The sequence below is a fragment of the Lutjanus erythropterus genome, chromosome 3 (assembly GCF_056507025.1).
Source record: "Lutjanus erythropterus isolate fLutEry1 chromosome 3, fLutEry1.hap2, whole genome shotgun sequence".
NCBI classification, from domain to species: Eukaryota; Metazoa; Chordata; class Actinopteri; order Lutjaniformes; family Lutjanidae; genus Lutjanus; species Lutjanus erythropterus.
Window position 1 is genome coordinate 10,953,105 of NC_139319.1, and position 26,019 is coordinate 10,979,123.

The 26,019-nt window shown below is 39.0% G+C and overlaps 1 protein-coding gene across 1 annotated transcript in view; it reads left to right on the forward strand.

The window, feature by feature from the left end:
- Window positions 1-26,019, forward strand: part of gna12a (guanine nucleotide binding protein (G protein) alpha 12a) — a 36,308-nt gene that overhangs the window by 2,639 nt on the left and 7,650 nt on the right. Inside the window, exon 2 of the mRNA XM_084714966.1 lies at window positions 8,544-8,762. Coding sequence (XP_084571092.1) covers window positions 8,544-8,762 — 219 coding nt within the window. The remainder of the gene's footprint in view (window positions 1-8,543; window positions 8,763-26,019) is intronic.

Sequence of the window (26,019 nt, forward strand, 5' to 3'; positions counted from 1 at the left end):
TGGGTGGGTATTGAGTATCAAGACACAAACCTAGTTGTGAAACATTTCATCTTTATAGAAATGTTGCAGCCTCTGCGATCTGGATTTTGCACTTGACCATAATGTTGTTATAAGTTTCGTTCAGTGCTTGAATTTCTGACATTTTCTCGACCAGACTATTGTTGATCAATCAAGAAAACAATCGGCAGATTAATTTTTGTCAGAAATAATGATTATTTGCAGCTTTAACGTCTCACAGTTGAGATTCACTCACACACACTCATACCCACTGAAACACTCAGAGAGGTTTGTTGACATAGTGCATATTTTTATCCTGAAGTGTGTGTGTGTGTGTGTGTGTGTGTGTGTGCGCGCGCGCTGTCCCTTTGTTTGCTGTCATGGCTGGGCCTCCTTCACCAGCTAACAATACCAGACTATTCCTGAGGGATGAGCACATCCGCCCTGAGTGCCACACAGCCCAGACAAGGATGATAAGAGGCTGCACTTCTGCACAGACAAGGCAGCAGTGTACAATACCCTCCCGTCAATACCAGCATACAGTGGTGGTGCTGTCTCGGCCCCCCCAGCATTAGCAGCCCCCCCCCCCCCCCAACCCCCTTTCCCTCTTACACACATTTCACCATTAGTTAACCTCCTGAAAAACACACAATGCATGATGTGTAGGAGGACGCGGGAGAGGCAAAGACTGCAAGAAGTCACATGATTAGAGGTTCAGGATCTGTGCCTGCCCTCATTCACAGATATCTAGTAGCACGTGCATTTAGTGTAGTTTATAAAATGTCAGAAAATATTGAAACATATCATGTACATATAAACTGACGTTGTCTAGCTACTTGTTTGTCCAACTGACAGGCCAAAGCCCAAAAGTATTCGGTTTCTGTTCAAATACGAACTTTCAAACTGATTAACCAGTTGATTATTTTCTTGACTAACTGATATTTGTTTTATGTCTAAAACACCAGAAACGAGTGAGTCATGTCCAGCATAATTTCTCAGAAACTACTTAATTCAGTGCATCAGATGTGAAAATATTCTGGCTCTACATGGTGCTGATGCACGACTTTTCTCTGGCTTCATGCCTGTCCTGTTCCTGCCTGCCGGGTCTTTGACATCTCCAGAGTCAGAGCCACTTTAAATGACCCTGGTTCTGTATTCCAAGTCAATCTGACCTCCGTCGGTGTTCTCAGAGGCGGTGTCCTCTGTCCTGGTCTGTTCTTGTTGACTAGGAAGCTGCTGAGCAGACTCCATTCAACTAACAGGTTGAATGCAATAGCTGCACGGCTAACTGAGCTAACCAGCTAATGGCTTATATAGCTGAAAATTTATCACCATAAAATGTTTCATTTCCAATCACAGCAGTTCCTCGTGCAAATGTCATATACATACATCTTAATGAACTGATTCAGTGTTTTGTTTTATTTTTCACTTTTTTGCATTTATACTTTTTTAATTTGGTCACAGGTACTGAAAAGAACACAACATCTGCCATTTCTATTGACAGTTATTAGTGTTCTGTGCACTTGTATTTTATAATTTTGTGCTGTTTTGACTGAGTTCGAGCTCAGATTTTTATCCTTGTTGTGATTCTGAGCATTTTTGTTATAAGGTTATTTAGAACTCTCAGAACAGAGTGTAATTTTGTTCTCACTGGAACAAGTCGCCTTTGATTTTTAATGACTCATACAAAAAAATCACAACTTTCTTTCGTAGTTTTCACTTGGTCCTGCATTGCATTGCAAAAAAAAGCCTAAAAGCACCACAACATGCACTGCAGTTCTTTTAGAGAAGCTGCCCTGAAATCAGGCCTTTCAGGCCAACACTCTCAAAAAGAGCCTGCAATATCCTGGAGGGACCGGTTATATGCTTTCATTGTGCATCTTATGTATTTAAATGAACCTACTGAACAATCTGTTGAACAGTTTTCTTAAAGTCTCTCTGTTACAGATACATATAACTATTGTTTTGTCATCCAGGATGAGTTACAGCCAAATCTAGCTACAGCAAAGAGAGCAGTGAGCACCAGTTAGCAGTTACTCTGGTGATCTGCTGCCCCACATTTGTTTGCAGTAACCTCGACAGGTGGCCAGTTTCTTACACATTTCACCTGTAAGCACCTGAACAGATGTGTCTGTGGTTTGGGGCGTTTGGCGGCGGATCAGTCTTACCTGGCGGGTGTAGAGGACTCCCTTCATACCTCGCTTCATGGGAACTTAATGATGGAGAAAGAGAACAAAGCGGGAATGAAGGAGGGAAAAGGAGAGGGATAAACACACGGGCGTGCAGCGTAATTAGCCTTATGAAAGTAAACAACATAAAGGTGGAGTTCAGGTGTGGTCCTGCTCTTTGAATGTCATTAATGCCTCCAGCAGTAACGGATAAGTCTTTGGTTTAATCTTTTATGCCAAATTGGATTTATTTCTTCCCCATGGAAGAAAGTGAAACTAAAAACCTGCAGGCCCTAAGTAACTCTAATGTAGCTAATTTACGAGCTGCACCTTGGACGGTTTTTAGTTTTTCTTATCTCCATTTCTCTGATTGTTTGTCTGTCATTACTGTTTAACCAAGCGTTTTCCCAAACACACACCAATCAAAGGGGATAATAACTCAGGTTCACAGTTTGAACAGCTCATTTGTCAAATACAAACTGCTGCACAAATTGCAGACTTTTCTTAGTCCTTTATCATCCAGTTTCCTTTTGTTTTCCCATTTAAGCATCTCTAAGTTTAAAAATAAACTTTTTCCTTTTTTACTAGCTTTGTCCAGCAGCTCATTTAAGCTGCTGAAGCCTTAAAACATATCAGAACTTTATTTAAAAATAAAGATCTGTAGGTCGACACTGTTCGTCCTCATTGAATTTTATGTTTGGTTGCTCCAGGTCAGGCCGGAGGGACACTCTGTACCTGCCTCTATGCTGTATTTTCACAGTTTTTGATGTTTAATGTACAGTTTGATGTTTTTCTACCCTGATATGGTCAGATACTACTGAGGGCCAATGACACATAAGATAAATACCAAATACCTAAGTCTGTTTCCTCTTTGAATAGTGTTTCCGTCCCCCTCAAGTAGTGTTTCCCTTTACGTCGCTCTCGAAGTTTGGACTTAAAGACGCCAGTATTTCGTTGTCAGAAGTGCTTGCCGGATGGTCAAATAGCTTCAGAAAAGCCTTCGCCCCACGTATTTCCAATGTCAGATTAGGATGATCTTTGTCTGACCATTTCTATAACTTTCAGACATCAAAGATCCAACATTCATGCTCACTTCATGCAGTGACTGGTCAGCTGATTGGCCTGAGTGGCTGTTTGAATCAAGTATAAACACTTTTGATTTCTGATGTGACGTGATTGAATGGTCCATTTTCTGGGCATTTGTACAAAGTCTTTATCTGTTATGTTTTTAAGGATAAGAATATGCTTGAATTTAAATATGCTCCTTGAAAAATGCTTGATATTCAGCATAATCTTGTATTTCATCCACACCAGTGATTCCCAAGTGTGTGGCATGAAGCCCCTGCAGGTCGGCTTTGGAGAGGCCATGAAAAATAAATAAAATCGTTTTACTGTATTAATTTATTTAAGTCTCAATTTTCTAAGTTTGAAATCACTATAAATATTTTTGATTAATTCTTTAAAACCTAATCAGACCTAAGAAAACAGAGCTGTGGGATTTTAATGATGTGTTATTCTTCATTTATCCGACCCAGTTTAACAGGTGTTTCACCATATTTGGTGACCAGTCACATGATCTTACATCTCATCATTGGTATAATTAGTGTTGTGTGTTTATTAAAGTTGTGATTAAAAGTTTTGGTGGGCAACAGAAGATTTTCAGATTCAAAACGGGTGGTGGCATTCTTAAGTTTGAGAACGGCTGATCTACACAATCACTCATGTAAACCTGTCAATATTCAAAATGAACGACCCCTTGTGAGCATTAAATAATCGTGATCAACACATACAAAGTCAAAGTTAATATTTACCTTAAAAGACCATAACATAAACAAAGTGGCAATATACATTGATTGTTTGATTTGTTGTTTCAAGAGTCTGGAAATTTTGAAAGTGCCTGAATTTCGCTCTTTAAAAGCTGTATTCACCCTGGAGCCTGCATCATTCAAAGGATGTAGTCGATGCAGGTGTGTCCTTCAGAGGATGTGGAGGTCAGGCCAAACCTACAGCTTCACAGAGACCAAAGCTAATGTCATATTCATGTGGTCCTTCAGCTCGTAAAAGTCAAACTTTTCTGTGTTTATCACCTGTAAATCCTCTTTAAAGAGTTTAAAAGCCAGGGGTTAATGAGGATTAAGGTAAATCATATTTAATTCTGCAGAGGGGGTTGTGAAATTTCACTTCAGTACTTAAAGGATGACTGGATAATCCACATTAATAAATGTTAATGCATCTACAGTACATAACACCTATTTATCTGTAAACCAACTTATTGGGAGTGCTAGATATGAAAAAGGACAGTTTGTTTCATAAGCATAGTAGTTAAACTGATATATTTCCTAACTAGGAGTTGACATGAGTTGACTATGATCACCTTAACATCTCAATAAAAATGACTGCCTCACATGAGATAAGAGTGTGGGAAAGGCACTTTGGTCTTGTCCTCCAAATTTAGGCAAAAGAAGGCTGCATTTCTTTCCAGCAATTCAGAGTGGGACAGAAATGGGACAGATGTGACCAACTTGGTTACGGCGCTCGTGTGTGTGGTGTAGAAATGCAGAATTGAGACATATTTACAGACTTATTACAGACAAACAGTGGAAACAAACAAGGCTGCCTGACCAGCAGGAAAACAGACAGCGGGACAAACATGCAGGCAGGAAGAGAGACAGACTGAGGCTGAGAAACTTGTTGTGAGATATTAAGTCACTGTTTTTAAATACTAAGTCATTATTCTGAGATACAACATATAAGTTATTACTTTGAGAGGGTTTCTCATCATTTTGAGAGTCATTGGGAGATACTAAGTCATTTGAAATACTCACATTATCCTGAGATACTAAGTCATTATTCTGAAATATAAGTCATTATTTTGAGACACTAAGTCATTACTTAAAGATACTAAGCTATTATTTCAAAATATGAGTCATTAATTCCAAATAAAAGTCATTATTTCGAGATACTAAGTTATTATTTCAAAATATAAGTCATTACTTTGAGATATTAAGTCATTATTTCGAGATATTAAGTTATTATTTCGAGATACTAAGTCATTATTTCAAAATATAAGTAATTCTTTTGTGCTATGAGTCATTACTTCAAGATATAAGTCATAATTTTGAGACACTAAGTCATTACTTCAAGATAAAAGTTATTATTTTGAGATACTAAGTTATTATTTTCAAATACTAAGTCATTATTTTGAGATACTAAGCCATTATTTCTGGATACAAGTCATTATTTCGAGACACTAAGTTATTATTTTGTGAAAGTGTCATAATGAATTACAGGATCTTTTGTTTTTCTTCATACTGGAAAAAAGAGCTTCCAGTATGAAGAAAAGACCACAGAGGATTTTGCTGTAAATACACAGATCAGTGAATTGATAACATTCAGCTTGGCTCATAGACAGAAAAAAATGCAGATAATTATGAGTCGATGTGACTCAAAGCCGACTCACGACGACTCTCTTAGTAATTTTCCCGCCAGGACACTGCTGCTCGACCTGCATGTGTGTCAGATTATGTTTCCATGTGTGTCTTTGTGTTAAACACTAGTTTGTTTTTGTCAGTCTTACTCATTCTTGCTGCATAAACACAAACATCAATTCTGACAAAAAGTCGTAAATGAGGGCTCAGGCTTAGAAACACACCACACCGCTTAGTCACAAAGGAGCATCTCAGTCCGGCTGCACACACACACACAAGCTCACACACCACAAACACGCACACACACATAGTAGCTGCATAAGTTAGAAACTCTTCTGACTGTCACATCTTATTTTAATTGCCTTCTTTCACAACCACACCTCATGCTGCACTGCTTTAGGAGGGGGAATCCTTCTTTGAATTTGCTTGTGTGAGATCTCTTCCAGATTTTTTTCCTTGCTTTGGGGGTTTTTAGAGGGTTTTCTGTGTCTTTGTAGAGACAAGGTTGAGATGGGTGTGCAGCTGTTCGTGTTGTGGGCCTGTAAAGCCCTGTGAATGCGATATTAAGCTGTGCAAATAAACTTGACCAGACTCGACTGTTGCACAAGCGTTAGGTGGTCATGACTCATTGACACACACACACACTCACAACCCTTAACCTACTGTGACCTTTGAAACACTTCGTACTTCACTGATGCTGTTTGCTGCTGGGTTCTCTGTTGTCTCAATCAATAAACAGGCCTAAATAATGCAGCAGATTTTGAACTTTAAGACGCTGTGAAACTTTAGAGTAAATTATTAAGCCATAAAAACAGGAGAAAAAACAACCATGAGCCACAAAACAGACTGAATAAATGGCTTTGAAGGGATAGTTTGGATGAGGTTGATAGTCAGCGTCTTACCTTCAGGAGACGGAGGTCGACACGCCCTCAGCTTTGAGAAGCACAGAGGAAAAACCAGCAAGGAAGCTAAGCAATGAACTGCTGTGGATAGGGTCAGCAGCAAAATGTATTTTAACCACTTAAAAAAAGTCAGTATCAGTTTAAGTGTATGCTGTAAAAAAAAAATTGCCGGCAGACAGCCTTTTCAGACGCCAAATATCACTTTCTCTTAAGCAACCAGTGTAAAGGGGTTTATCTTCTAAACATGTTCTACTTGTTAGAAAATAGTTGCTAAAATCATGTTAAAACACTGAGAACTAAATTATGTTTTATTGAATTGTGGATTTAGACGTGTAAACTGTTTGGGACTTGAACTTGGCAGACTTGAAACATGGCTCGATGATGCCCCAGAGCCATGGTCCTCCAACACTATATGAGCCCCACAAACCGGCATACGAACGACACCTTCACCTCCCCTCTCCGTCCTAACACTCAGTTACGAACGCATCTTAACCGACTCTCTCGGTCCAAATCAGCCCAGCAGTTCACTTCAGCTCGCTTCAGTTCCAACAACCCGTCACAGAAGAAAAAAAAAATGACCGCTCTGTTGCAGACTGAGAGTAACGAGCAACAATATGTCACCGTCCAGCTTTATTTGACATGTCCAGACATGTTTGAGCCACCAGAGCCAAAGTCCGTGTTTCAGGTTGTTTTCAGGTCATAGTGATGTTTGACACTGAGACAGCGGCGTGGATACATCCTCAGTGTTTCAGAGCAGAAAAACTGCTCATTATTTTCTGATTTTGACACCTAATTTTATGGACTTTTAATTTTGTAATTATTCAAATTTGTCTGGGTGGACAACAACACATGTTCAACACAAACTCAGAACACACTTTACACTGACTATAAGCAAAACAGTAATTTTACCTCACATGACAGGGAAGTTGCTGCCTGAATCTTAGTTACTTTGTCGTATTGTGACTTTGCTGAATCCAAACTAATTGTTTAAAACGCTGGAGTTACACAATATCAAATAAACTCACTGACAGAGGCAGGGGTAGACCAGCAAGTCCCATTCTGGTTGATTTGGCTCATATAACAGCAGTTTTATCTTAGAAACGGGTGTTTCATGGTAAGGTAAAGTGGTAACGATCTAAATATGGAGTGCATTAAACTAGGGCTGCGCAGTTTATCGCACTCACAATAAAATCACAATATGGCCGAGTGCAACATCCAAATCGTAGAACGAGAAGCAAATCACAATGTTTTGAAGAAGTGAAAATGTGTGAGAAAGCAGCATTATAATGAGGTTCTGTAGTGCTGCAGAGATATCCTGGCCTAAAAATCTTCTTCTCCAGATGAAAGAAAACAAGTTTGTTTGGTGAAGACCCCAACAAATATACATATATATTTGAATGTGAAAATTGTAATTCAAAACTGATCATTTATGAAAGCAATGACTACACTGGGACTCTTGCTGCTTCCTGGGGGCGTGTCAGCCGCCATCTTCTGTTGGTAATACGCCGGTTATGGAACTCATAAACCCACTTCAAAAAATCCTAACACTGTCTTTAAGAGCGATAAAAGTCACAAATAAAAACTCACACGAAATAAGACAGATCACAAGATGCTGATGTGGAACAATTAACAAGGATTTTAAAAAGTTTAATAAAGATGGAGAAAGAAAAGTAGATGGATATAAAACACTGAACATCCTGTGTGTGTTGGTAAGTTTGATCAGTCAGGAGGAGACCTCCCACGCAGATCAGTCCACATGGTTCTCTTCAAAAAACCACCAGCAGCCACACATTTACATGTGAGTGTGACTCTGTGTGTGTGTGTGTGTGTGTGTGTGTGTGTGTGTGTGTGTGTGTGTTACTCCATGTTTACCACCAGTAACGCTAGACTCGGTGTTGACATTTTTCCCAGGAAGCAGCACATGCAGTATGAGGTTTTTCCCTCTGTGCGGTCAGGAAATATGTCTGCAATATTGCTGACATTAAAAAAAAGCAGCTGTTCCTCCACATCCAGGCTCATATATCTGTTCTGGTTGTGTGATTCTGCAGGGGATGCGTGTGCTGGTGGACGCCCGGGACAAGCTGGGCATCGGCTGGCAGAGCTGTGAGAACGAGAAGCAGGGCATGCTGGTGATGTCGTGGGAGGGGCGCGTGGGCGGCTCGGGGGTCGAGCCAAGTGAGTTTCAGCTGTACGTGATGGCACTGAGCGCGCTCTGGGCAGACACCGGCATACAGGAGGCCTACGCACGCCGCTCTGAGTTCCAACTGGTGAGTAGATTAACCGCAGAACATATGGTTTACCCCTTTTATTTCCACTCAAGAGGCTTCACGGTTGCTAAAATAATTTTTCATAATTTCATCTTCATCATTATGTGTTTTCTGTTTGCTCCAAGTTTTTATTGAGGTTATATCAACTGAGTGGCTGCACCGGTCCAACAGATGGAAATGTTTTGCCGTCTTGTGGATTCCTCTTACACTTAAACCCAAAATTCAGGCTGACGTATTTGGTTTGTCAGGTAGAGGCGGAGGTGATGATTAGAGAAGGATTATGAAGTCTTTGAATTGTTTTTGGGGGAAACATGCATTGTTTGCCTTTAAGGATGATGTGCATGGATGGATGACTGTGCCTTAAAACAGTTTAAAGATATAGTTTTAAAACTATTATTTTTGTATACTTCAGTAGGCCTGGGTGATAAAACAACAGCGATATGTTTCATCGATAGACTAGTCATCACTAGCAATAGGAAAACTGGTCAAACGTTCAGTACTTCACTTAAATACATTGAATGCAAACCAGCATGAAGGTACGAAACAAATAAACAGGCTGTCATATCCCCTGATAAATGATCGCACTGCAAGTGACACACAAACAGACAATTATTTAACAGACAAACCCCAGGTGTGCAGCCAATCATATCCCTAGGTGCTATAAGTTGCACACAAGCAGCCAGTCATGTAACGGCTGTGTTGTTTGGTTGCCCCGTCGACATGAGGGACAACAAACAACATGGAGTTCATGTGAAACAACGGACGGGGCTCAAAATTATTGCAGGTTAAAAAAAAAATAGGTCAGCTCGTCGGTATGGCAGATATCTGGAGAGGGTTGAGCCGACCGCTGATAAGTCGAAGAAAATGGACGGGTGGATGGATCGACAAATATCAGAACAGTGCTGTTTACAAACCACATGAAAACCTTCCCAACAAAGAGCGGTAATGAAACATGAGTATTTTGTCAACTTCGCCTCTTCCACCCTTTGGAGTAAACCACGTGTCAGCCACGTCCTACATGATCAATAATTATCGATATGGGCCGACGTGAAACTTCACTATCATGATAGTTTTCACCATTCTCCCTGTTTTACTGAGAATTATACATACAGTATCAAACCATCCTTAAAAATGTGCATGAGTGCCAAGGGTTTGGGTTATGATCACATATTTACATATGTATTTAAAATAAACTAAAATTTCAATTCTGAATTAAAATCGATCAGAAATTAAGTTCTCCAAGTATTTTTTTTCTCTCCACTCCCACCTTGCTGCACACTTATGGTGCCTAATTGAAAAAAAAAAAGCTGCACTTTTCACTGACAGAACTGGAGATATATCCAGTTCTTTGATTGGCCCTCGCTGTCCATCGTTGCTATGGTTATCTAACAGCCAACTCAGTGTTTCCGCTGGTAAAGTTCATCCGTGATAAGGAGGGTTTCACACAACTGTGCTGTGAAGAATGCAGGAGATCGCCACAGAACATTAGGTGAACAGGAACTTTTTATATCTCTTCTGTGACAGTGAACACAACACACGACCTCTCAGTAACTTCCATGCTCATGCAGCCGCATTACAGCTGACTCAACTAACTTAGAGCTCCTGCAGTGATCTTAAAACTGATTATGAAACGGCCTCAATTCATCACTGATGTCTCTATATGACCCACGTTAGCAAACAAGACCCTCTGTGAGAAAATAGGCGATTTCCATACAGTTGTTTCGGGTCAGAGTCGCCGTGAAATCAGATAAAATGAGCCTGTGTTTACGTTTTCCCAGGCAAAGTTACAGCGGGTGGTATGTTTAAAACTTTGTGGCTTGTCTAAATGGGCAACAAAATATGGAAGCAGTTTTAACAACTCTAACTACCATGGAGCTTATCTTTTTAAAGAAGAATGTAAAAATACAAGACATGATATAGGATAGCCGTCAACTGCCATCAGATTTGGACCTAAAGTCAAATCTGATTGTGGATTTTGAGAATAGTAGCACCTCTAATTCTTACACTGAATCCCTCCATGACTGTTTGTATTAAAAACCAGCCTTCAGTTCATTCATTGACCAGGAGTCATGATCAGTCATATGTTACTCACTGGATGACTTGATGCTTCACATTTAATGCATCTCAGTAGTCAAAGGAGTATCCAGCGAATGACCTGTGACCAATCAGGACTCCACTTATTTATCTGTGTGAAAATGTGATTTAGCATTTCTGCCGTGGCAAACAGCGGTTTCTGGTTAAAAGTAGTAAGTCAACCTTTTTTTTTTTCTTGAAAGTACACGCCAAACAACATCCTGGAATAAAGCCCGGGACCTTTGTTACCCATCATTCCTCTCCATCATTTGTCTCACTCTCCTGTGAGCTGTCAAATTGAAAAATAATGCCAAGAAAATAACCTTTGATGAAAATACTTTGCACTGTATTTACCAGTTTGGTAACCCTGCGAACTGTGAAGAAGAAAGCAGAAAGGTTGAGGAAGAAAAGGTTTAAATTTTTCAGACTGAACACCAAACTGTAAAACAGATTTTTTTTAAAAAAAGGTTGTAATTCTTTCCTTTTATTTCTTTTTGGCTTGTTATTTTACCCACAAGTCACTGCTGTAGAGCCAACACAGCACCTAAAAAATGCTGTGCTTTGCCTTTGGATAATTTCACTGAATGTTGTGAGAAACTGAAGTATCTAAACTTTAGTCTCTCAGTTTTCTTATCCATTTTAACCAGTACATTTATGAACATTTACGCATGTTTGATTATTTGTGGTCAATAGTTTATAGAATCAAGAGTCATCAATCAAGTGTTCCTATCTGTCTGAGTGCTATTAATAGCCTTTTTTATTTTTAAATCAGTACAATATTGTGCCTTTTCTGTATCAAATTATAGTGGTAATGTGCAGTATTTATGGAAAACATGAATGTCATTCAGGCACCAGGTGACAATTCAATAAATAATTGAGTGTAATGCATTACGGTTCTCAGCAGGGTTCAGGTTTGTTAATGTGTTTTTTTTTCACTTGTTGAGTCAGTCAACAGTGGCAGAAATACACTTGCTAATGTTTAATCTAAGGCTGCAACCTCTATAAAACGTCAGAAAATAGTCCAAGAAAATAGCTTTACTTGCTGGACAGTAAGCAGGCCATCCTTATTGTTGAGCCCCGAGCTGGTGGTTGAAAAGTGTCCGAGTGAGTGACTTGTCTCAAACAAACAATGGCGGCTCCTGAAGAGGTTAGCGTAGATACTGTGATAGCATCAGTTATATCAGGACCGGAGAGTATTTCTTCATTGAAGGAAGAGCAAAGAATGGTACTCTTATGCAAAAGTTTCGATCTGATTGGTTGAAGTTAGCCCATGTTAGACGTGATAGACAGATGTTTCATCCAGTCACCTGCCAAGAGTTTTGTGAAAGTGCCTGCCCTTTTCCAAGCAGTTTCTAAGTACCGCTTCCCAGGTGGTTCTGTGTAACACATCTGGTGTGTTAGGTAAATTACATAAAATACACACACCTACGTAACATCAACGAATGTTAAGGCAAGTACTGAGATTTGCTAAGCTAGCTAGCTTTAGTAGGAGTTTAGTTTTTTTCTTCTTCTCCATCCTGATTTGATTTAGCCTGTGTGTAATCAAAACTAAATAACCAAAATGTCAGTTCATAGGAGTCCATTTACAGATTAACTAGGTGAAAACCAATAACTAAACTTAGCTTTGGTTTTAGCTAAGGCTAGCAGCGACTATCTCACAAGGCTATGTCACAAGCTAGCTTTCATTTGTTATAGTCCCATAGATACATTATAATGAACTAGATAGCAAATACAAAGAAGACGCCCATTTAGTCCAATGAGAGTTGCTCACCAAGCGCATAAGCCAAAAAAGTTTTCTAGCTTCTAGCTACTTCCTGGTTATATGCCCCACTGAGTATGAGCTGTAGTTTCCCCTCTTATCCCTGCCTGCAAGTTCCCGCTCGACCCACTCATGTGAAGTTTGAGGTGTTCTTTCAACAGTTATACAGATGTCCTTTTCTTTGTAATGGCGGCTGATGGGGGAAAATGCTTTCTGGGCCAGTGGGGAGTTTTCGCTGCAATACTGCAAGTGACCACTGGAAAAAAATTGATGGCAACGCTGAGCTGCAATGCTCTGTAGTTCTATGTATAGTTCTATGTATAGCCCTCTTACTTTAGCTGTCTAGTTGGCTATCTGTCAACCTAACAGTGATGAGTCCTGCAGCCACAGATATAGTGACCGCGCCGGATATAGAAACTGCGGACTGGGCAGTAATACACAGCTGGAATGCAGTAACTACACAAAACGCAGTACAGATACTGTGTTTGGGCTCAGTTTTTAGGTCAGTTTTGTTGTAACTACAGGTGTAAAAAGGGCACATTTCAATGCCATATATGTTTTTATATAGTGAAACAGATGCCAGGGAGTTGGTTATAACTAAATTTTGACCAAATATGTACTTACTTGGTTTTGTTTTTGCATTCAGCTCCATAAATTCTTTCACAACACTTCAGTGATGTCAGTAATCTGAAGGAGCAGATATCTGCATACTGTATAACTGATTTACCACAGCCAGGAGGCACAAAGCTAATAATAACTCGTAAGCTAACGACTCCAGAGGAAGTAACTGGATAGTATCAGAGGTGTTTTTACCCGTCAACTGAAGACAGAAGTCACAGTAAAGGAGCCTGTGGAAGAATTTATTGTGTAACTTGCCTTCCGCATTTCTTTTTTGTTTGGAGACTTTCCAAAGATGTAATTATTTTTCTGTTGACTGGAAATGGAGCCAGTGAAGTGGAGCCCTGTGGACTTTCATCTGCCACGCTACACTGCACTGTTTTCACTGTGTAACTAGTCACACTGAGGAGGTGGGAAATAAGTCGGCATCTTTAGAGTCAGATTCAGTAAATTAATTGAGTTTTGATGACTTAAAAGCCTCAAAAGCATCATAAAAAGACATAATGAGCTGCTGTTGGTAACTTGCACCCTCTTGTTGTGTTATCAGTGAGTAGTGGGGATGAATCCAGTGATTTATTCATAGACCGCTTCTTGAGCAGGCCTTGAGTTACAATTCATTACTTCCTCTGCAGGGATGACTTTCATTTTATTTTCACAGGATAGAATTTATTTAATATCAGACAGAATGTATTTTGTATTATGACTGGATGAGCGCATGTCTCTGCTGTGACGCCAATTTGTGCTTATTTAATGTCAATATGCTTTTCTGCGCTTTTGACATTGAAATTTTTTGCCTTAAAGCTGCTCTAATCAACATCTTTATAGAAACAATGGATCGATCGAGTATGTGCAGGCGATAGGGGTCGCTTTGTAGTGGCAAACTAACTCTGCGTTTCCTCTCCCCACTTTGAATGACAGACCCCTTATTTGCATAATCAAGCAGAAATGCGTAAAGAAATGTAAAAAGGAAAAACAGAAATAAATAAGTTTAAGAAAAAAAATAGGGTAAAGATGCAAAAATAATACAAAAATAAAAACATTTTAAAATAAATAAATTAATTAATAAAAGATTTATACAAACATAATTTATACCACTTTATAAATTCACGCCTGTATTCATTTTTTATATTATTCCTGGTGCAATTAATGTCATATTAATTTATTTATTGAGTCATTTATTTACTTTTTGTTCCATACCTTTAAGCGTGAGTCAGATATTTCTTTCAGGAGTTGGTGGAGACGAAAACAGAGCTAAAAGAAGAGTGACTGTTAAATTTTCATCCTTCAGTTGGCCAGAAATGAACGATAATGTCGCTCTTTGTCTGTTTGCTACCACATTCCCCATATCGGCTTCATGAGGTGATGATATGTAAATGTTGAGTTTACAGCTTGTTGCAAAGCCCCCAAGTGTCCACAAATCAATTAATACTCTGTAGTGCTTCTCATCCATCTAGATTGTTTTGCTGCGAGTTGTGAGCTGTGAGCACCAAAGAAGACATTTGAAAAACTCAACAGCAGTTTCTCTTTCCAGAAATTATGACCAGGTTACTCAAGTTAATCCATCTTGGCGTGAACAGTTTAATGTAAGAAATACTTTCTTTTAATAGAAAGGAGTAAAGAAAGTAGTTCTGGTAGATTCTAAAACAAGGTCAAGAGTTCTGGAAAGAGACATCGCTGTTGAATTTTTCTGTTTTATTTTTTTGGTACTTAGAGCATGACAAGCCGAGTGCCATCTAGTTTCATTATATTTGAGAGAAGGCAAGACATCTCAACAGGTCAATATCTCCAAAACTCAGCAACTCACAGCAAAACAGTCAATATGGATAAATAACACTTCAGGCCAGAGGAAAAATATGTATTTTTTATTTAGGGTGAACTGTCCCTTACATTATTCAATATAAAAATGTCCATGCCAAGAAAGAGTAACACAGTCAGCTCTTTTGCTGATGTCTTTAGACCATCTCTAGTCAGATTATCCTTTAGTTTTTTCCCCCAGTGTCTAAGTTCATATCTTTTTCTGCTGCCTGAAGAGAACCAAACAAACTGAGACGTTTTTAAACAGCCACTTATTGTAGTTTAAAGAACAGAGCAGCTGGAGAACCACTTGATAACACAAGTAACTCTACAAGTAACTGTCTAAGTGTCTTCAAATATGCCGCACAGAGCCAGACAGACTGTTAATGACACTCAACGGTTCAGCAGAATGTCATGAATGATCACAAACCATATTGTCAACACGGCGAATGTCTCTCAGCGTCGCCATCGACAGCTGGTCTTGTTGTCAGCGCGGTTTGTATTGGCTACAGCAGCCAGTTTATTTGCTTTTTAATGGACGTGACGCAGCAGCTCTGCTCTCTGTTCGAAGCTGCAAGTTTGACCTTTTACCTTGTTAGACATTTATCAGTGACAAAACAATCTGGAGTCAGACAGAAGCCACTTCCGTCTCCCTCTCTCTTAACATACTGTAAGCGCGTGTGAGACGGCCGTGTCTTATCTGGAGTCGCTGTATGATAAAGCTTGTACGGCACAGCTGCACGGCTGCGGAGGAGACATCACTCTGGCTTAAAGGATAATGCTGGTGATATTCTGAGTATTTCTTACTGTTAGCAAACTCCATGAAAAGACTAAAACAAATAAAACAATAAATTCAACAAGCAGCCTATTGTCTGTGTATCCAAAGCCTGATATAGCTTATTCCTCTGTGCCTTACACCTCCATTGTTGTCCAAAAACTATTAAAAACACATCAGTGAGCCACGCCGCTGCACTATTCTGAGTCAATATCACATACACATCCTGCTGCTGTGAATACTCATATTAAAGGATGACTCCATCTGCGTTCTTTTCCTGGTTTTTCATATGGAAACTCCCACTCAGCTGTTTGCAAAAAAAAAAGGAGTGACGTTAGGTTACAGCTCCCCTCCATTCCCTCATCTGAGGAGGAGGTTTATATGTAGCGACATCATGATGTCAGTTCACGTGGTAAGACGTTTTTAGAAAGGCCTGGGAGAAAAGCATTGTGATGGTAAAACCTATGTAGTTTGACCGAAATATAATTCAGATTTTAATAAGGAAGAGAACTGAGAAGCTGCTGAGTTATGTAAAAACCCCAAAACAAACAAATAAATAAATACACGCCTTTTAAATGTGTATTAAAGACAAGTCTTCTTTGTCAGCCTGGTCTTACTTCCATTATCATGGCATAACTGTGTAGTGAAATTTATTTGTTAACTTATTTATGTAATTGATTGATTATTGATGGATTAGTATAGAATGGGGGCAGGACTGTTGCTTCTTCCTACTTCTTTTCAGACAAGAAATCTTAATTTATGTTTCTCTTTGAAAGTCTGTTCGTTATTTATCGTTTGTTTCAGTTTTTATCTACATATATATTTCAGGATTTTTTTTAAATGATATTGTATTAAAACCAAAATTACAAACTTTTATTCAAATCAAACAATTGTGGCCCTGAATTTTATCTTACAGCAAACTTAAGGAGGAGTCAAAGGTCTTTAGTTGCACAGCTGAGAACAGGAATCCTTCCTCTGAACCTTGAAGTTGGCAGATTTAAAAACATCCAAGAGGACGGCAGGTTATGTGAATTGTGTGATTTAGGAGAAGCTGAGAATGAACCACATTTTCCCTTTCATGATGAGTCAAGAATACGTAGTTTAATATAAGTTGTTTCATTTTAATGTTAATAAGTTGGCTGATTTTGTCTCTAAAGCTTGGGAAAAGTATCAGATGTGTTATTAACAGGAATTGTAATTTATGTTGCTACTCTGGTTTCTGGTCTGTTTTGCTAAATAATGGTGTAAGCCTGTTTGGGCTGGGCACATTGTGCATGACACAATAATAAAATTTATTCATTATTCATTAATGCTTGCAATAAATGGATAACCTAATCAAATCAGGGCTGCAACTAATGACTATTTTCACATTTGATTAATATGTTGATTATTTTCTTGAGTTGTTTGGTCCAAAAATGCCAGAAAATTGTGAAAAATATTGATCACTGTTTCCCAGAGCACAAGCTGACGTCCGCAAATGTCTTCTTTTGCCCACAAACCGAAGATATTCAGTTTAATCTCACAGCGGAGTAAAGAAACAGAAAATATTCATTAAAAAAAACAACTGACAACGATTAATATATTATCAAAATCATTGGTAATTAATTTAATTATCAATTAATTGTTTCAGCTCTAAATTAAATCAAATTAAATATTGCTCTCTCCAACTCTGTTGCAGAGATTTGGTAAATGTGACTCCAGCAAATTGAATTTCCTGAGAGGACATTGTCCACAAACCTTCTGTCGTGAGCTACTACACCTGTAGCATGTATGCTAACTCAGCAGCAACGGTCTCAAACGTACCGATATGAACAGGCAGATCATTAGTTAGCATGATGTCACAGAAGTGCATTGTGATGTTGTTAGCTAGCATAACGGGTAAAACTGAAATAGCGCCATTCAGCTCATATTTTTTGTTTTTACAACCTTTAATTTTACTGTTTTATGCTCACTTTGCTCACAAAGCTCTAAAACCTCACTGAACACCTGTCCCAAAACAAACAGCAGCTTGCTGTTGAACATATTAATGGAGCATTTGGCAACTAAAGAATCAAATATTTCCCTCAGGAGTTGCTGGAAACCAAAACAGACCTGAAAGAGGAGTTATGCAGGGGCTGCTTTCTGTGTTAACTTGGATTTATATCAAATCATAATAGTGTTGGTTTTATAGCCCATAATTTTACTGTTGTTGCTTCATTTTGACCACCAGGCTCAAACTGCTTGTGCAGCAGACAGAAAACGTTAGCTACTAGCTGTTGAACATAGTGAAACATTTAGCTGCTAAAGAGCCAAATATTTCCCTCAGGAGTTGGCGGAAACCAAAATGGCACTATAAATGATTTATACAGTTAGCTAGTATGCTAACCCATGGGCTACTTTGTGTTAACTTGGATATATGTCAAAATAAAATGGCACCTTTCAGGTCATTGTGTTGGTTTTACAGCCCATAATGTTACTGTTTTGGCTTCACATCCACCACCAGACTCTGGTGGAGACCAAACAGAGCAAGAAACAAAAGTTATGCAGTCAGCTAGCATAATGTGTAGCCCAGGGCTACTTTTTGTGTTTATTTTTATGTACAATTTAACTTTATTTGAAAACATTAGGAGGCTTGCGCTGTTTTCCCCCTGATACGGCCCATAGCATGGCCATGACCCCTCGCTAACCCCTTTGTTCGAGGAGCAACTGTCTAATCATAGATTAGCAACCATAACTAAGCACTGCAGGCCTGTCAAGCTTTCCATTTCTCTACATGTTAAAGCGATGTGCATGGAGTTCTATCAAAAGGAATGCTCGCTATGTAAGTACTTTTCGTGGTCCTTCAAAAATGTAAAACACAAGAGCAAATGTGTGAGAAATGGATTCAACTTTGTCTTTATCCATTCTAATGTACGCTGCAAATGTCTAGCTAACTAGCGTCGTACCTGCAGTAATGTTAGCTCTAGCCAAACTAGTGGAAATAACTCCTGACTTACTTCCAGGGGTTAAATTTAGATTTCTTATGTGTTGGTTTTGAGGAGGAGGATGTGGGCTGCAAAATCAAAGTTATCTGCCGCTGACGCATCTCTCTGGCTCGCTCTTTGTAGTCTGAGCTGGGTTAGCTTAGCTTTTATCCCAGCTCTCTTCCTGGTGTAATAGTGGTACAGCTGGTCTGGTCTGGTCTCAAGGTCTGCTGCACTTAATCAACTCCCTGCACTTCCTTGTGTATCATATACATATACATGTCATATTTCACTCTGTGACCAGCGTTTGCTGGGATATAAGCTAGCTTTAGCCTCAGTCTTTTAGCATTAAATTTATATGTATGCAGCCGTTAGGTAACTTTAAAACAGGGTTCTCATTTTAAAATGTGTCAGATGGAAATATAAAAAGTCAGCTGGAGACAGTCTTATCAACTAGCTCAAGGAGTGTTAGCATTAGTATTAGCTTACATTAGCTAGCTATACTATAATCTGCTATCAAGAGTCATCGTTTTAGACAACAAAATGCATAGTCATCAGCTAGAAATGAGAAGCTTGTTTTGTCTGCGAAATCAAAGACAGAGTGTTTGAAAAAATACTGCCAATTTTATGTTAAATCTGCCCCTGCTATCACCGTAAACTGCATCTGTGCAGTGCAAGAATGGAAAGCTTGACAGGCATAGCAACAGTAACTAAGGAGGGTGGAGCTTAGTGAAGGATCAATTGAGAACAAGGAGAACAAGGTTAAAAAACTGAGCAATTTCCTTGTGGTTCTGTGGCTGAAAACACTCTCCAAAAATGCACTATTTGTTCTTGTTTTGCTCCTGAAAATTGTAGTGCCCCGCTGTTTTAGGAACTTAAAAATGAAAGTGTATTTGTAACCCTTTGCAAAGATTTACAACTTTGGTAGGAACAAATGGATTTGGGGTTGAGTGTAATGGATTGTTGGTTTTGTAGACAATAAAAATATAGAATGACACCACCATTATCCTTTCAGAGTAAGAAAAACCAAAATGTCTACTGTGGGGTAAATGTGCTGAGTTAGACGCTGTCCACCTCCCCCTTCTCTCCGCACTCTGAGAGGTTTTCCGGGGATACCACAGTCAGCTTTTCCCAGGCACTGCTGGAGCTGCGCCACAGGCTGACACGAGGGAGAGGGAGGAGAGAGAGAGAGGGGGAGAGAAACAGAGGGAGAGTCCGATGGGAGGAAGAAAGAAAAGGAGTGGAAAGTAGGAGAGCAGGGGACGAAGGAGGCGGAGAGGAGGGGGGTGAGAGAAAAACGCAGTGAAGAAGAAGAGATAGCGAGAGAGAAACAAACTGAAAGCGAGGACATGCAAGGATTTTGTTTACTTGCAGGCCTCTCCGTGTTCCCACCACACCCAGATAACACGCAGTTTGATATAGACTATAAACACCAAAACCTCCTCTGCTTGAGGAAAACAAGGCTGTATATCACGCTGTGACGGTAAACTGCTGCTGTTGTCTTCAGCTGCACAGACATCCTGAACAAAACAGGTTTAAGTTAAGACTGTAGTGTATAGGGAGGCCCTTTGAAGACGTAAAGAGTCTATAAATGCTGACACACACAGGCGCACACACTCACCCCATATGGCTGACTATATAAGATTTCAACCTCGCTGTCGCTGCTAATAATAATATTAATACTGGCTTTACTGTATGTACAGAATGTAACTTAAACTTGAAGTGTTTACAGAGTGGAAAAATATTTTTTGTGTATCCACATGTCTGGGTTTGGGTTCCTATTTCCTGGCATCCTCATGTGTGTGAGTGTGTGCTTGTGTGTGTGTGATGGCCCAAAGATTGTTCCCATAACAACCAAAATCTAATATCATATGTGCTGTATATATCTTTTTTCTTTTGGTTGGAGAATCAAAGCATAGCTCTGGTTTATAACAACTTATTTTTGACAACCGTTTTGACAACACAGTTCTCACAGTAAGTAAGTAATTGTTGACATCTGGAAACAGTAACATCAGTCCAACAAGACATCTGCGCGAGAAACACAAGTAGTTTTGCCAGTTTATGTTGAGGTAAAACACAAAGTGAGCGCATTCAAAATGTTGGTAATAATTGCACAAACTGTGTGCAGTTAAAAGTACAGTAGGTCAAAGTTGAACCAGGGATGTGAGGCCATAAACTGATGGATGTTTACAACAGACAGTTTGGGTCGTAAGTTTTACTGCTGGCCTTCGACTGGCTAACCTGCAGGTTTGTTTAAAACTTGCCCCGATGTTTGACTGCTCCTTCTTTTTTCACCACTTGAACTTGGACTTTTATGATGTTGTTGTGATCCCAGATTTCAGCAGTTAACCTGGAGAGTTCAGTGTTATCAGCACTGACCTGAGCCCTGACAACAAACACCCATATTCTGATAAACCAGCATTATCCAACAGCAGTAAAGTCCAATTATAGAATTAATATTCCCACTAATATATGACTTATAAAGATGTATGAATAGTACAGTGTTGAAACAATTAGTTGACTAATCGATTAAATGATTTGTGAGTCATCGTGTTGAGGTTTTATGGCATTTTATGAAGTTTTAAATCAGGTAACAAATTTTCTAATAGGATCTGAATTCTTTCAAATCTGTTATCAAATTGAATTAGTTTTAACTTTGAACAATTTTAAGGTACAAAAGTTATAGATCATACTTTTTCAGTTTTAAGAACATAAATTGAAACAATTAAATAAAGCTAACATTTATGTTTTGCCAGATAAATTTAGCATACCCAAAGGCAACCCAAATTGCTTTACAGACGAATTGAGCTACAACTATTCATCAATTGTTCGATTATTAATCAACTATAAATTCATTTCCAACTATTTTCATAGTTGATTAATTAAATTCAAGCTGCTCTGCACCAAACAGCAGACAGACTAATGTGTTTTCTTTAAAAAAAAAATAAAGATAGATAAAATCCAATCAAATGTGAATATTTTCTGGTTTATTTACTCCTCTGTGACAGTAAACTGAATATCTTCTGGCTGTGGACAAAACAAAATAGTCAACAGATAAACTGATAATGAAAATGATCATTAGTTGCAGCCCTACAGAGAACACTGGCAGTGGTAAAAGAAACAAAAATGATAAAAAAGCAAACAAGCAAAAGCAAGAAGAATAAAACAAAACACAAACCAACAAATAAATTTGATTTAAAAGCAAATTAATTAAAGGAAATAGTAAACAAGTGGGTCTTTAGCTTGGATTTGAAAGTATTCAGTGTTGTTCAGTCTTAGATCTTCATCCAGTTTGTTCCTCTTTTAAACAGCATAGAAGCTATAGAACAACCTTCACCGTGTTTCGTTTTGACTCTGGGAACAGTCAATAATCCAGAACCGGCCGACCTGAGAGGTCTGGGTCTGGGTTTGTTCTGGTTCAGGAGATCTGATAAGCATCTTGGATCTGAACCGTTCAGTGATTTATGGACGAGCAGCGTTGAAGTTCCGAGAAGTGATCTGAGAACTGGAGTTACATGCTGAGCTTATTTGGTCCTTGTTGCAACAGACTTCGACAAGTCTCTCTAGATTATGTTTTTGACATTAAGTCTCTGATCCTGGCCGTATTTTTAAGGTGGCAAAGGACTTGTTATTGATCTTATGTGACTACTGAAGTTTAGGCCTGAATTCAAGGTAATATTGAGGTTTCTCGCTTTATTTTTACTGTTCAAGTACAGACTTTTAGGGTGAGTACACATCTTAAGACTTTCTTTACTGGCCCCCAAAACAATAACTTCAGTTTCATCCTCATTTTACTGGAGAAAACTAACCACTATTTTATTTAAGACAGATGCTTTTTATACTTGGGTGGAATAACCAGTGTGGCTATTTACACCGACAAACCATGATCTTTTTCTTTTTCTTTTTCAAAAATTAACAAACCTAAACAAAGTAGTTTTGTTGCCCAAACCTAATCAAACTCAATGACTGTGTAATAAACTGTGAATGAACTGTGTAATAATTAAAAAAAACTGTAAATAATAAGTATAAATATAGATAATACTGGCTTCTAATTTCACACTAGACAAAAATTTTACTCACTCAGGACAGGACTCGACTTATTTGTGAATTTGTTGCTAGTTGTAGCTAAACTTGGGGGTCAGGTGTGAATAGCTGAATAATTGCTGTGTGTTTAATCTCTCCCAAGTGCAAATAGACACTCACTGTCCCAGGGAGTCTATTGAACAGTATTTGTTTGGTGACACAGCTATATATATATATATATATATATATATATATACATATACACACGTACATACATATTTGTGTGCCATCTGCATGCAAGTGATATGAAGTCTTAAAAAACTTTGAATAATTTCAGCTAACAAAAGTATGTAAATATTAAATAACAGAGGTCTGAGAATGGACCCTTGAGGAACACCACACGTTACTGGGAGATGCTGTGATTTGCAGTAGAGCTGCAACAATTAATCAATTTTTATATTAATCTCCAACTATTTAGATGACCGATTATACGGTTTGGGTCAGGACAAAACAGTAAAAATTATTTGAGTCCACCTTAAATGTGAATATTTTCTCGCTTCTATACTACTTTATGATAGTAAACTGAATATCTGTGGACAAAACAAGACATTTGAGGACGTCGTCTTGGGCTTTTGACAACACTGATCAGCAATTTTTATCATTATCTGACATTGTACGGACCAAACAACTAATTGATTAATTGAGATAATAATGGTGAAAATAATCATAGTTGCAGCCTTAATGTGCAGCTCAAATTAGATTACACAGTTTTCTTTTTATTTAAATGACTCTGAATATTTTGTATATTTACAAAGAAACAGGAAATAAAAGTTTCAATAAGAGATTTGTTAGACATACAGCTGTAGCTTAACTAATTGCAGATATGCAGATTATCGAACATTTTGAATGTCACTTAGGACATTTTTGGCATAATCAACAGATTAACTGATAATTAAAAAGAGTTATTAGTTACAATCCCAGATGTCTACTATCTGTATTCTCAGTTTGAGATAATATCGTAGTTTGTTGTCAAAGGACTGCAGCTGTCAAACAATGGTGGCACACCCAGTCACACACACACACACACACACACACAAGTGGCACACATATACCTGTGGCCACACACACACACACAAACACACACACACACACTGCAGAATGTGAGCTTATTCAGGTCTTTGCTGTAATAAAGCCCCTAATCTGCCCATACACGCCATGAATGGAGACATTCCTCCAGCCTTACTCAACCACACACACTCACACACAAATCCAGACACACACACACAAAGAGCTGTATTTTACAGCTTTACAAGGTATAGATCTGCATTACAAGGGACTTAAACTCATCCTTGGCATAATAAAATGAATTTATTTTGATTTAGTGCATCAATGCTCAGACTGTCTCCTTTCTGCTGATGGCAGTTAAAGTCTTTGGAAATGATCTTTGTGTGGGTGTGTGTGTGTGTGCTCACGTGTGTGTCTGTGTCTCTGTCTGTGTTTGCGTATCCCTTCATCTCTGGGAATTCCCCTCTCCCTGCTTTTCCCTCCGACCAGCCCCTCCTCCTCTTCATGTCCGGCCGAGCCAATCAGAGTCCCCGGCTTTGTGTTTCCTATTGCTGTGACACTGTAGGTCAGCGGCGGGGTCACGGGGTCGCCTCTCACCCGCAGAGGGGTCGCGTTTCCTGGTTATTACGCGACACGTCAGGGCCGGCAGAGATGAATTTAAGAGCCACGTGTTTGGAGAGTTTTCACTGACGTTCGATCTCTGCTTGATCGGTGTGATGAAAACTGAAAATCTGGGAAAAGTTGTTGTCAACACGGGTTTACAGAGGAATAATGCTTTATTGTATTTAGGTGTGTGTGTGTCTCTCTGGTGTGTGTGATGGGAGTGCTAAATTGACTTTGTATCTGGGTTCTGTCTGACTCGCTAATCCCTCCCTCCCCCATGTCTCTCCCCACTGTTTTCACACACACAGCTGTTTCCTGTTGGATGTGTGTGTTTAAGAGACGCACATTCACTTTTAAACTGCTGTCAGGAATCATATGTGTGAAGAAGGATTATAAAACTATGTGTCAACAGCTTGAAACTTGTGTTTTTCATGGTTTGTGTAGTGTTTATTGTATTACACAAGTTTTAGGTCATTTACTACTAATCACATATGCTTACTGCAGCACCGCAGCCAATCATTTTTGCAAATCATGCTGCTGTGTTTTGTTCCAGGCACCCACTGGTTTCCATTCATTTCTGAACAGTATGAAAATCAATGAGCAGCCTCTTAAAACTCCTGTGTAATCCATTACAGTGAAGATCAGCCTGCAGTGAGACCACATCACCACTCAACGATAGCGATTGATTACACAACTCAAGTTTCAAGAGACAGATAATTGATTGTCATACCGTTCGGAAATGAAAAGAACTCTGCTTCTGCCTGAAACGGCAGGGAAAATTCAAAGTTCAAGAATGAAATTGCAATTGCGTCGCCTTCAAATGGCGCATTTGCATTAAGACTCACATATTTACAAAGAATAAATAAACAGGAAAGAGATATCAGCAATAAAAAGTATAGAAAGGCACAGAAATATGCTCTATAATACATCAAATACAATAAAAAAAACACAACTAGCAAGGGTGCAAAAGTGCAGTGTTACAAATATGTGTTGATGGTGTATTGGGGTGTTGAATGACATGTGGTTGGTGTAGAAATATAGCACATAGTCAGTGGTTTACAGTGACATGTAAGTACATATTGCACATGCTCCAATGATGACAGCACATCAGTCCTGTCAGACAGAGACGTCTTAGTTCAACAGTTCCACTGCTTTGGAGAAAAAGCTGTTATTTAGACTATTTGTGCGTCGGTGGAATGATCTGAAAAACCTGCCTGATGAGAAGAGCTGAAACAGATGATTTACAGCAGGGGTCTTCAAAGTTTTTCAGGCTATGGACCCCTTAGCTGATAGAGAAATGGAGCCCGCTACTACATATAGTGCATAGAATATTTTATAATATTTGTCTTCTCTTTCTTTGAGCTTACTAGAGATGTTCCTGGTGAACATCAGTTTATTCTGCGTTAATGCTGGGCGAGAGGTGCTGCCATCTGCAGGGGCTGCAGCCTCGGCTAGAGGCATTGTACATGAATAAAATATGGATAAATGGCTTAGCTGACTAGTATTTCTGCTGCTGGCTAGCGAGTATGGCAAAGTTTAATTTTGTGGTCGACTAATAGTGCACATCCGTAGTGCTTACACAAAGCTAGGGCTGTTTATTGGCAA